We start from the raw sequence: 12,966 nt of genomic DNA on the forward strand, positions 1-12,966 counted from the left end.
TAGCTGTTCTAACCTTTCTTTCTCCTTTACAAACCTCCGTGTTTCTGGTCGTCAAGATCAGGGCTCATCTGCCCAAGTGTCACAAAGGGCTTGAAATCGTCAGCAAATATTGCTTCAGTCCCGTGAACGAGAGGGAGCCCGTGAGAAAGTGGATTTCCACCCTGGCTGCAACTCGAATCATCAGGGACATCTGGATCTGTCCAAGGCGTTGGACTTAATTGACTCGTGGTGGCACACGAGGAACACTAGCTTGTAAGCGCTCCTTGGATCACTGTAACTTGAAGTCGGGGTTGAGACCCTCGGGTAAGTGACGCTCAAAGGCGTGTAGTCACCTGCCTCCTGTGTGTGTGGCATTGCCCCGGAGAGGGAAGATGGTAAGTGAGCAGGGTCGGGAAGCACAGTTCGGGAGCGCACCATCGGTTACTTTCCACAAGCATCTGCTTTTCTTCTCTTTATGTTTATTTATTTATTTATTTTTAGAGAGAGACAGCGTGAGTGGAGGAGGGAGAGAGAGAAAGAGAGAGACACAGTATCCGAAGCAGGCTCCTGGCTCTGAGCTGTCAGCAGAGCCCGATGCGGGGCTCGAACTCACAAACCGTAGGCTCGTGACCTGAGCCGAAGTGGGACGCTCAACCGACTAAGCTGCCCAGGTGCCCCCCAGCATCTGCTTTTCAAACCGAGAATTCCACCTTGAATACTTAAAATATCTTTGGAGCTATAATCAAACAATTATCTCTCCTCCTACCCAGGGGACGGCATTGCCACGTGCCAAGTGCAGGCAACGCTCTAGGAAGCAGACGAGGGCAAGCCCCAGAAGGCATATGGTCTGACAAAAAGGCAAGAAAAGAAAAGCGCCAACCAAATACACGGGCTACCTACATTTCACGAAGATAGGCTTCTGCACAGAGTAACAATGAAATGCAACACGTACCCCAGGGCCAGCTTCTCCTTTTTCGCAGGGAGACGGTAGTTCCAAAATAGTAATTGATTTTTTAAAACTGGTACAGAGGGCACGTGCTAATAAGCAGGAGACGTATGGCTGACCAGGCGATTATTCAAAACACATTTCGTTGCGTTCTTCCTCTAAGGCTAAATGTGATGCAACACATAAGGATCCCATAAAAGCCGCCCAGCAAAACTACCTTGCGCCGTAACGTGGAATTTAATAAAACACATGCACTGCTGTGGCACTGAATCCCTTTGAGGCGATCTTTTTCTTTTCTTTTCCCATCCATCAGAATCTATTCTTAGGAGTCCCTATGTGGTTCCCAAAGTTTGTAGGGAAGTTAAGTCATTTTACACCAGCTGGAGACATGGGAGGAGCAGTGCAGGTGGCAGACTGGAGCAGAGGGCACGGGAAGGAAGAACCATGTACACAGAACATGACAGGCTCTCAGCCCCTATGAACCCAGGAACAAGAAGGGACCCGCCAAGGTGGTAAAGGATGGCTCAAGCATCGGCGGAAGATATTTTCTCTTAAGAGAGTCCTACGAAGCAGGGGCGCCTGGGTGGCCCAGTCAGTTAAGCGTCTGACTTCGGCTCAGGTCACGATCTCGCAGTTCCCAAGTTCGAGCCCCACATCGGGCTCTGTGCTGACAGCTCAGAGCCTGGAGCCTGCTTCGGATTCTGTGTCTTCCTCTCTCTGCCCCTACCCTGCTTGCACTCTGTCTCTCTCTCTCAAAAAGAAAGAAACATTAAAAAAAAAAAGAATGCTATATAAACGGAATCCTACCAATTTCTTTCTGCGTCTCGGTTTGCTCTGAAGAGGAACAGGCTAATGAAGGGCCCTCCCTGTAACACTGGTCCCAGGGGGTCTTTTCTGCCCCTCCAGGCCTGTGAAGGGGGGTGTAGAGGGGCAGAGAACAGCTGGGTTTCTTCTTTCCATCTGCGTGTTCTTAGCAAGCAACATATGTGCACACACACAATTCTCTTAACAGGCCTTTAAAACCCACTTCAGTTCATAAAGTACAGGGGGGCGGGTCCACTCACCCAGGAGCACAAAAGAATGAGTCCTTTACTCAAAATTCTCCCAGGAACTAAGGTTTTTTTGCACCCTCAAACCTTAGTTTTTTTTAACTGTGTTTTTCCCAGCTCTACTGAGATGTAATTGACATATAACATAGTGTAAGTTCAAGGTGTACAATATGATGATTCGATAGGCTTATATATGGCAATATGATTATCACCATAGCGTGTGCTAACACCTCCATCACGTTACCCGATTACCATTTCCTCTTTGTGGTGACACCATTTAAGATCTACTCTCTTAGCGATTCGAGCATATGACACAGTACCGTTCACTATAACAGTGCTGTGCAGCAGATCCCCAGAATTAAAAATGTATTTTTAGTGAAAATCTTTTTAAATGTGGTTATTTTCCTGCCTTCTTATACAGTCTTAATTCGCATCCTATTTAAATGATCTAACTCTACCGGTTGTCATATGACAGATACAACGTCCTTTTTGTTTTTTTAATGTTTATTTATTTTTGAGAGAGAGAGAAACAGAGTGTGAGCGGGGGAGGGGCAGAGAGAGAGGGAGACACAGGATCCGAAGCAGGCTCCAGGCTCCGAGCTGTCAGCACAGAGCCTGACGCGGGGCTCGAACTCACGAATGGTGAGATCGTGACCACAGCCAAAGTTGGATGTTTAACAGACTGAGCCACCCAGGCACCCCTACAACATCCTTTTCCGAAGAAGTTTCTATGGAGGGGTTCCTTGACTAAATTAAGGTCCCCACTGGCTTTTATGATTCCATGCCCCTTTCCTCTGGTTAGACTTCCCACTGGGGTTTTCAGGTCTTATCTTGTGCCACCCCCCACAGGTCCCCTGACCTTAATTAATCCTTTTTTTAAGATTGTTTTTTAATGTTTTTATTTATTTTCTAGAGAAACAGACAGACTGAGTGGGAGAGGGACAGAGAGAGAGAGAGAGACACAGAATCCAAAACAGGCTCCAGGCTCTGAGCTGTCAGCACGGAGCCCGACGCGGGGCTCGAACTCACGAACCGTGAGAACATGACCTGAGCCGGAAGTCAGTTGCTTAACTGACTGAGCCACCAGGCGCCCCAATCCTGTCTTCTAAGATCAGGGATCAGTACACTTTTTCTGTAAAGAGCCAGACAGTAACGTTTTCGGCTTTGCGGCCCCCACGGTCTCTGCCCAGCCACTCAACTCTGTCCTCGTAGTTAGTTGTAGCTCAAGAGCAGCCACGGAGTGTGCGGCTAAGCTCCAATGAAACTTCATTCGTGGACGCTGAAATCCGAATGTCACATAAATTTCACAGAATACTACTCTTCTTTTTATTCAACCACTTGCAAATGGAAAACCCATTCTTATCCCACAGGCTGCCCAGGAAAAGATGCTGGGCCGCCCCCTCTCCTAAGACCTCCTGGGGCCGGCCACTGCATCTGGGAAAGAACCTACACTTACACGCTGGTCCATCTAACGGCAAGTATTGCCCTTCTCTTTGTACAAGTAAGAAACTCTGGGCACAAGGAAGTTCAGGGATTTACACGGCAGCACGGCGCTGGTGGCAGGCGCTGACCTGGGGCGCCCGCGTCGTCGGGCTCCAGGGCTGCCGCGGTCCAGACAGCCCACCGCGAACCACCCCGGCACCGGCTTACTATTACACGTGGGTTCTTTTGTTTTCCCCAGCGGCGTTTCCATCTCCCCGAGGAAAGCGGCTAGGTGATGTCCATTTGTTACTCTCCATGGCCCCCGGCACAGACGCAGCATCTAGATCGGGGGTTTTGTTTGTTTGTTTGTTTGGGGTTTTTTTGATTTTTCTTTTTGCATCTAGGTTATTGAAAAGTCTTACTGTACATATTAGTTTTTTTGGCTCCCTGTCCCTCACGTTGAAGAGAAATGTGAAAGATTTTACATTTCTCTCTTTCTCAAAGTAACAAATTAAAGGCTAAATTAGGGAACAAACGAAAAGCAAAAATCTCTTTTCTTTGATTGTCAATTGACTTTTCTCAGAATGTGCTGGCAGCTCCCGCGGGCAAGTTCACGCAGCTGCCCTCAGTTAGGATCACATGAGGGCGTATCCTCGTATTAAACCAGAAGCAGAAGCATAAAACCAGACCCCTACAATGGGGATGAGCCACAAAAACATTAGGCTAGATAAAAGAAGCCCAACACAAAAGGCCACATAGCGTACGATTCCATTCATTCATTCATTCATCCATCCATCCATTTTATGGAACTGAAATAAACCCTTTCACTTATTTATGCTTCTCCATTTTGTTTAGAACAACCACCACCACCACCACCTTAATATCACTGATGGCCCTTCCCCCTCACCCTTCCTCGGGCTGGCGGGTGGTTAATGGGGAAATGGCCCCCAGGGATGGGGCCAACCGTAAGAGCCCTTGGGGAGGTAATGGAACCCAAGTCCCCTGCCCAGGGGATGGGACACCTGTAGATCATATGATTCCATTTGGAGGCAATGTCCAGAACTGGCAAAGCCAGAGGGCCCGAAAGCAGCCTGGGGCTGCCAGGGCCCACGGGGGGTGGGGGAGGGAACGGGCAGTGGCTGCTTCATGGGGACAGGGTATCCTATTGGGGTGAAGGAAAGGTTTTGGAACTGGACAGTGGGGGCGGCCGCACGACACGGTGACCGAACTGAATGCCACGGAGTGGCTCACTTTAAAATGAGTAATTCTGTTATGAAACGTACCTCAATACAACGACATGGAAAACAACGGTGGTAGATCCGGAATATTTCAACAGTGGCAAGAGCACCGGGACTTATCATTAAGCGACAGTGTCAAGCCACGGGGGCAAGTCGATAGCATGATCCCGTTTCTGTAAAATCCCCAGACAAAGGTCCAGGTTCATGCACATGTGTTTCGGCAGAGTGTCGAGAAGGGACCAAAGGACACACAGCAAGCTGTTATGGGAGCTCCCTCTGGGAAGGGGCAGGCGGGGATTTGCACGCTCTCTGCATGTTCATGCACGGTTTCGTTCTCGGGTGGCAGGAACGCTTCAGTGGCTTCCCCGTAGAACAGAAGGAACACCCCAGGTCCCCGTGGGCCTCGACATGTGAAAGGGCGGCCACAGTCGGTTCCACGCACAGCTGTGCACAGGAGCACGGCGCCAAGTGAGGGGCCACAGTTGCCGTGATGCCAAACAACGGATTTTTACCAAGGTTCCCGCGGCTCGGCCGCGTCCATCAGCTGATCAGTCACGTGAAGTGCATCAGACGTCACAAACAAGTCCCGCAGGCTGCAGAAGGGCCCATCGGGACAGCATCACCCTCCCCTTTAAACCCGCTTCCCTTCTTTTTTTTTTTTTTAAATAAACAATTTTTTTTTTTTCAACGTTTATTTATTTTTGCGACAGAGAGAGACAGAGCATGAACGGGGGAGGGGCAGAGAGAGAGGGAGACACAGAATCGGAAACAGGCTCCAGGCTCTGAGCCATCAGCCCAGAGCCCGACGCGGGGCTCGAACTCACGGAGCGCGAGATCGTGACCTGGCTGAAGTCGGACGCTTAACCGACTGCGCCACCCAGGCGCCCCTAAACCCGCTTCTCTTCTCTGAGAAGTGGGCCGGCGTGCAGGAAGGGCATTTCTGGACAAGGGAGAGAGAATGGAGCGAGGGTGCAACAAAGGTGTGCGGCCTCAGCCAGACCTCCCTTCCCCCCTGCACTGGGCTCTGAGTGCCAGACCCCACCTTGCACATCGGGACCTGGCCGGCCAGGCGGGCGTGACCCTGGCCCCGGCCCTGACCTGCCAGGTGAGGTCCGCCAGCCGTCCTGGGCCCAACTCCCCGCGGGGGGCGCTCCGACTCCGCGCGGGGTGCACGTGAGCTCTCCCGTCCGTCCCAAGATCACAGACACTTCCCAGGATTAACGGAGACCTGGGGGAAAAGGGCCAGAAAACATTTTCCCAAGAGCCGGAATGAGCAGTTTCCAAACAGCACGCAACAAAGAGCCATTTGTCAAAATTCTGAAATTCCAAGCGCAGTGACAGAACTGAACATACCTACCTAAGCCCAACATCGTAACACCGTGTGGAGCTGTGACATCATCTTCGGAAACAGCAATCTACTCAAGGCTCATGTCAGGGAATAGAAACTCAAACCTAAAACACGGGCTACCTGGGCACCACGTGCAGAGGGTGCCGGGACTCGGAAGACCCCCCCCCCCCCCCAGCCGGTTCAACCATGGACAGCACTATGGAGGGGCCACAACAAGCAGCGAGCAAATGAGAACAGACAACAGCTGATCACAGCCAGCCCAAGCCTCGTGTTTTTCAGGGAATACACGAGGTCATGTTTACATTCTGACATTGTAAACATAGGAAGGGTCATTTTTCTGTGAGTAGAACAGCTGCAGTTGACAGGGTGGAATTCAAGCCACGGCCACTTCCTATAGTCTGTAGGGACACCTGGACAAGGATGGCACTCCAGGGCAGCCTCTAATGCTGTGCCCTAGCCACCCGGTGGGGCCGTACTTGGCAACGAAAAGGAAGGAAGCACCAATCCACGCTGTGACACGGATAAACCTCGAAGAGATCATGCTGAGCAAAATAAGCCAGACCCGGGAGGCCACAGAGCGTATGACTCCACTTAGATGAAATGTCCAGAACAGGCAAATCTACAGGGACAGAGAGCAGATTAGCAGTTGCCAGGGGCTGGAGGCGGTGGAGAGTGACTTTGGGTGACAGGTACAGGGTTTCTTTTTGGGGTGAAGGAAATGTTCTGGAGTTAGTGGTGATGATGGCACAACTTTGTGAATATACTAGAAGCCACTACCTACACAGTGTACTTTGAAATGGTACATTTTAGAGTAAGTAAATCTTATCTCAATTTTTTTTAAGCGGGGAGAATTTTCAGGGCAAATCCAGTGGATCCATACCCTCAGAGGCCTGCCCCGCACTGGGGACGAGCACCTTCCCGTGGCACAGAGCTCCACGGGCAGAAGGGGTCCGTCTCCCACGGTGGCTATCCGGTGTCCTGGCTGAGCTTCCCACGCCATGGCAATGCCGTGCCCACCTTGGCAGTGCTCGATCTCCTGGTGGTGCCGCGGCTGGCGCTTAAGACCCACCAGAAGATCTCCCGCCTGGCTCGATGACTCACCCACCCAAGTGCAGGGCTTTCTGCCTAAGGACCAGCCTAGCCGACTCCCTTTCTCCTTAGCCCCTTTAAAGAAATAAAAAGAGGGCCCACCAGATAGAAAACACTGGAGATGCCGCAGCTCCACGAACAGCCTTTCAAGATGCCCTCACCATGTCTGTCAAGAGCTCCCGATTCCACCTGCCTTGATTCAAGTATTAGCTAAATACTGTGCCCTTGTTTTCATCTCAGTTTCTCTCGTAGAATCCCTGCCTTTTCTAGCCCCACTGCTCCCAATCTCTCTCAATCAGGCCCTCACCATCCATGAAGACCTCCCAAGAGTTTCCAACTGGCCTCTTCTCTTGGAAATTCACCCTACCCACCACCCCACATTTGGCCAGCGCATCAGATGACTAAGGTGAGACTCCACACTATTCTAAAAGGAACCGGGACTCCTAACTGCTGGGAGGAGCTAGGGAGAAAATGGATGTAACGAGCATACTAGCACAGTACCCCCTAAGCATTCTACAAGCACCAGCAATCACCGTTATCATCAAAGACACCAAGCTGACCAGATGCTTCCATTCTCAATGGGAAACGACCCTCTTGCTTCCCTCTTTCTTATAAGGTCCATGACTACATGGGGCCCACCCGGATAATCGGGAACAATCACCTCATCTCGAGATTCTTAACTTAATCCTACCTACAGATGTCATTGTAACATCTTTGGGGGAGTCATTATTCTACCTACCACGGGGTGGGGGGGAGGGGGCAAAATATCAAACAACAATGAATGCAAGATAAAAATAACTGGTGGGTATAACACAGAGCAAGGGGCACAGTTACCTGGCCAAGGGAGGGTCACGTCCAGGTAGTAGACGTGGGCTCAACTCTGGAGTCAGACAGACGCTGCCCCTCTCTGGCTGTGGGCAGTGAGGTTACTAAGTCAACCTCCCCGTCCTGTTTCATCACCTGCCCACCCACACTCCATGCGGCCACTGTGGGCTTTCAGTGAAAGCATCCAGACGAACACCTAGAGCGCTTGGCACACGGTCAGCACTCCATCTCTGTTGACCACCATCACAGACCTGAGGGATCTCAGTGGGGAACAACCAAGAGGCAGGAACAGCACGGTGAGGTGTGTAAGCCCCACGGAGGCAGGGACCCGTCTGCTAGTGCTCGCCACTAGAGTCTCAAACCCTGGAAGAACACCCGAGACGGAGAGGCTGTGCAACAGTTATCAAATGAACGAACGAATGAACGAACACAGAGGTAGGATGCTTAAGAGTGGGTGGGGTTTGGGCAGCTGAGTGGCATACCAGAAAGAGCACTGGTTCAGGGCCAGAAGACCCAGCTCAACTTCCCGTCCGCCCATCTGCCGGCAGGACATCCCCATAGCTGTGGCCTTCCAGTGCGAAATGAGAGCCTGCACAAGACCGTCCTCGCTCCTCCAAGCCCAAAGTTGAGGGTTCCAAGCTCTGCGTGCTGTTACCCAAGGCTCACCCCCCTTACACAAAGACTCTGGGTCAGTCAAATTGACCTCATTTATCCTGAACACGCAGCACTTCCTGTCTCCAGCACTGTCCTCACATGCCTCCTTTTCTTCCCCAGCTCCAAGAGAGCACACAAGAAACCCTCAACCTAGGAAATCAATGGAAGAAGGTAAAGACCCCGCAGGCTCAAATGAGCCCTCCGTCCTTTTCTCAGAAGCCATCACCACCTGACAATGGTTCTTGGTGACCACTGTCTTCATTGTATATGTCTGTCTCCCAGCCCCCAGAAAACCCGGGTCTCCCCATCCACCTTCCCAAGAATCTCTGTAAATACTTCTACATTTTACTGGATTTAAATGGGAATAACTGAATTCAGTAGCATTTAACTCTGCTTAATTTTGCTGAACGTGTCGGAAAGGCAACCAGCAGTAGCAAAGGGACCTGGACTAGAAGAAACTCACCAGGCTTGCCGGGTGACTTTTAACACCTCACTTGACCCATGGGCTCCTGAAGCAGAACCTACTACAGAAGGTGAAACATCATTTCCACTTTCAGAATCAGAGTGAAAAGGGAGAAGAGGAAACTTAGAGAGTTCCAAACATCCGGGATCTATTTTCAGAAATGACTTTTCCATTCACTTTTCTTAAAAAAAAAAAAAAAAAAAAAAAAAAAACAACGAAAAAGGAAGGAAGGAAGGAAAGAAAAAGAAAGAAAGATACTAAGCCAAGAATAGACCAAGAAATGACTATTGATTCTTCCAGGAGCCCACCCCTTATGGCCTTAAAAGCAAGATGCTCCCCCATGTCCATACAAACATTACCTATTCTTCAAAAAAAATGAAAAATGGAGAAATCATTGCTTATTTATCAGAAAGTTTATATAACCCAGAAACAGATTCTGTGGAGTAAATATGGTAAACCGCCCATTAATGAATACTGAATAAAAGTTCTAAGAAGGGGGTCATGATGTCACCTGGCTCTGTCATATGGGGCTCCAAACCGGGCAAATTCCCAAACCATGGATTGTTTTCTCCATAAAGCAAGAGCCTGTTCAAAGGAATTTTAATATACCACAGAATGTCTCCAGTTGGAGCAGGTCAAATCCCATCTCGTGAACAAATGGGTCCCTAAAAGCTTATGTCATGATATCGTCTGGGTCTTCCACCATCGTCGGGATTATTTACATTCTGCTCAACCTCAAGTGTGATCTGGTGCACCATTCTTAAGCTGTCCAAAGTTGGTATTCCAGTGTTGCACAATCTCAACTGAGCTACAAGAGACAGAATGTGAAGTTTCGATCACTCAGTCCGCCTATAGGATGATATCGACACAACCCCACAGGAAGCACACATATACACAGCTGTCAAAAGCACTCAAGGTTTTCAAAGGAGGCAAAAATGTTCTTCCCAAATTTTCTGCCTCAACAGCAAATACGTTTTTATAGAGCAGTCATTGAACTCTGAGTCAATATACGTAGGATGCATATGTGCAACTAATGTAAACCACACAAGGCTCATCCACGGGAGCTACGAGCCATAGAAATGATGAATTCACTTTATATTTTTTAATGCAAAACCCTTTGTTAAAGGATAAAATCCTTTGTTAAAGGAAACTATGAACATTATACACACAGTACTGATCTGCAGAGATGGTGATTTTTAAACCTGCGGCGGTGGGGGGTGGGGGTGGGGATTCAAAATCAAACTAAAAAAACTGCATTTTGGAAATACTGAAATTTTTTATACAGCTGTAGCCACATCTGTAAAGACTGTTTCCTTGGGCTTGCAACCTCTTGGTTGTGACTCCAAAAAGAAACGATACCTACAGTAATTCACCAACACACCCCGAGCCGTGGCAATATCAAATGTTGTTAAACACAACAGTGAATGGAATTACGCTAAAACCCTAGAAGAGATTATTTACAACCCTCGGTCCTCAGTTGTTTTGCTGAAAGCAGCATATTTTATGCTATTACGGCTTTTACTAAATCGTATATGAAATCATGTTTTAGGTCAGCAACAATTTTCGCCTAACCTACCACATTCACGTATTCCTTCATAATCTCGTTTTCTTTAAAAACCTATTTGTGTATCTGCCACTCTGTCAGTTCTCTATTTGGAAGCTGTTTGGAGAAAGTCCTTGAACAGCGTCTTCCAGTTGTGTGACTCAAACACAACTCAAAAAGGGTTTCAACTGTCAGACGCACATGGAGAAAATGTGCTCTGACAAACCGTTTTTTCCATATGATAAAAATCAATTACAACCTTAAAGGATAATCAGTCACCCATAAAAATCAGCAGGGCTCTGTTTTGAAAGAGGAAAAAGAATGGCTATTACACCATACCCCATTTACACCCTTCGGTAGACTCCACTTAAATGTTTGTGGCTTGCTGAACATTCCATACATATTTCGGGCAAGGTATTATGGGAGCTGAAGTGCAAGCTGTCCCCTGCTGAATTTCACTCACTATAAAAACAATGTCTCATAAAAGTATACACATGTTTTTACTTTACAAAAAATGTAAAATATGCACTTTTGTTCACTCAATCGACACTTTTAAGCATTAGAAACGGGGACTTCTAAAAAATCTATAACATAAGCAATGTCTGAAAAGGGGGAAAATGTTATTCAGTTCGCGCAAACAGATTTCTGGAAAAAAGAACATACGAAATGTGTATGAAGCACCCAGAAAGGAAGATTCTACAAGCTGACTTCCATTGGGTCTGCTCACCTATGCCCTGGGTCATACCATTAAAATGGAAAGTTTCACATTTATATTTTTCATCTTGAATCCCCACTCCGACGTAACCACAACTGTTTTATATTACCCTCATAAAATGAGCCTTAGCCTTTTCTAAGCCAAACGGTGTTTTTAATTGGTTCATTTTCCAGTTGTTTGGGTTTTTAACAGACATACAGCATAAAAGGGCGTTACACTCCAAGCAGTTCTACCAATTCCAGAACCATCCAAGGCTTGATCAAACAGCTGTGGCTCTAGCCTTTGGTTAAAATTATTATATGATCTCACCTGATTTTCAAAATAACCAAGCATCTTTTTAACCCATAAAACTGTGCCAAGATTGATCTAAGTTTCTGAGTCCAGAAGTTTGCTGTGTTCAGGGAAAATGTTAGGGAAGCACGATCCTTTGGCTTTGTTTTTCCCTATCTGAACCCACAGAGATCTTCAAACAATAATGCAGCAGCTTCCCTCCTCCAAAGTTTATTTTCAAATGCCAGTGCCATGCAGCACTGCCTTTCCTGTGCAGGTGAGGGGAAAGCAGGACCAATGTCACCAAACTGAACCTTCTCAAGTCTTGAAATCACTGGGGAGCCAGCACTATTGCCTTTCCGGCACCCAGCAAGATATCAGGTCACCACCAGAAATACTCGGTTTCAACAGAATCCCCAATTCCACACACACGCACACGCACGCACACGCACACACTGCATCTCTCCAAAAGCAGCGGAGCCATTGAAACCAGCAATCAAACAGAAAGTTAAGGAAAAGCGTCATTACGTGAACTTAATTAAATGCAATATGGTAGCGCTTTCAGAAGAATCCTTTTTTTCTCCTCCATGGGATTTATTTACATGAATAAGACAACTTGGTGCCCTGTTCACATCTTGCACAAAAAGGAAACCTGAAATTCAGCTCTTGTTTTTCGTTTACCCCAAAAGCATATGGGTCTAATCATATTCCATTCTGCCTGCAGTAGGCAAGGCTCTTTCCATCAGAATTTTACCTCAATTTTTAAGGCGCTAAAGAGCAACCCTCATAGTTTGGGAGCGGGCTCTCCCAACTGCAAAAGAACTGGGAATCCCTGAAGTGGCCCGTCTGGCACCAGTTTCTGGATGGAAAGTACGCTGAGCCCGCCAGACAAGGAACCCACACCACGAAGCTGGAGCGCACGTTTCGGCTCCAAGATGACAGCTCATCTGGCCACCGCGGGGCCGGGGGCGGTGGGCCGCTGAGGCCCGGCAGGGATGGGCGAGGCCGCGGCGGAAAAAGGAAAAGAGGGCCATCCGTCAGCCCCGGGAGAGGAAATTCCAGGCGCCCAGCTTCCAGGCGCCGGTCAGCGGGTGACGTGAGGGAACCAAGTCACTGTGTCGGCCCCGCGGCGGGGGCCGGGAGGCGGCCGGGGCTCCGCACTCCGGGGGCTCGAGGCCGGGAGAGGGGGCGCCTCGATCCTCGTCCAAGGCCCCGGGGTGGGGGCGTGGAGGGCCCGAATCAACGCCCGGACCCCCGAGGACGCGCGATCTTCGTCCAGATCCGGAGGCCTCCCGGCGTCCTCGATCCCCTCCCCGAACCCAAGGGATGGAGCGCCCGGATCCCGGCCCGCACCCCCGCCCTTACCGGTCGCGCGGGTCGATCCACGACGTCTGGCGCGTGTTGTGGTCGATGTAGAAGACGCGG

General features: G+C 49.1%; 1 protein-coding gene across 1 annotated transcript in view; it reads right to left on the bottom strand.

Moving 5' to 3' along the window:
* WWC3 (WWC family member 3) overlaps positions 1 to 12,962 on the bottom strand; it is a gene marked incomplete at its 5' end in the record, with an annotated part of 109,866 nt that extends 96,904 nt beyond the window's left edge. The window contains one exon of the mRNA XM_040467614.1: positions 12,907 to 12,962. Within this exon, the coding sequence (XP_040323548.1) occupies positions 12,907 to 12,962 (56 nt within the window). The remainder of the gene's footprint in view (positions 1 to 12,906) is intronic.
* Positions 12,963 to 12,966: the final 4 nt, after the last annotated feature.

This window comes from Herpailurus yagouaroundi, unplaced genomic scaffold (genome assembly GCF_014898765.1).
Source record: "Herpailurus yagouaroundi ecotype Mexico unplaced genomic scaffold, PumYag 67525, whole genome shotgun sequence".
In the NCBI taxonomy this organism is placed as follows: domain Eukaryota; kingdom Metazoa; phylum Chordata; class Mammalia; order Carnivora; family Felidae; genus Herpailurus; species Herpailurus yagouaroundi.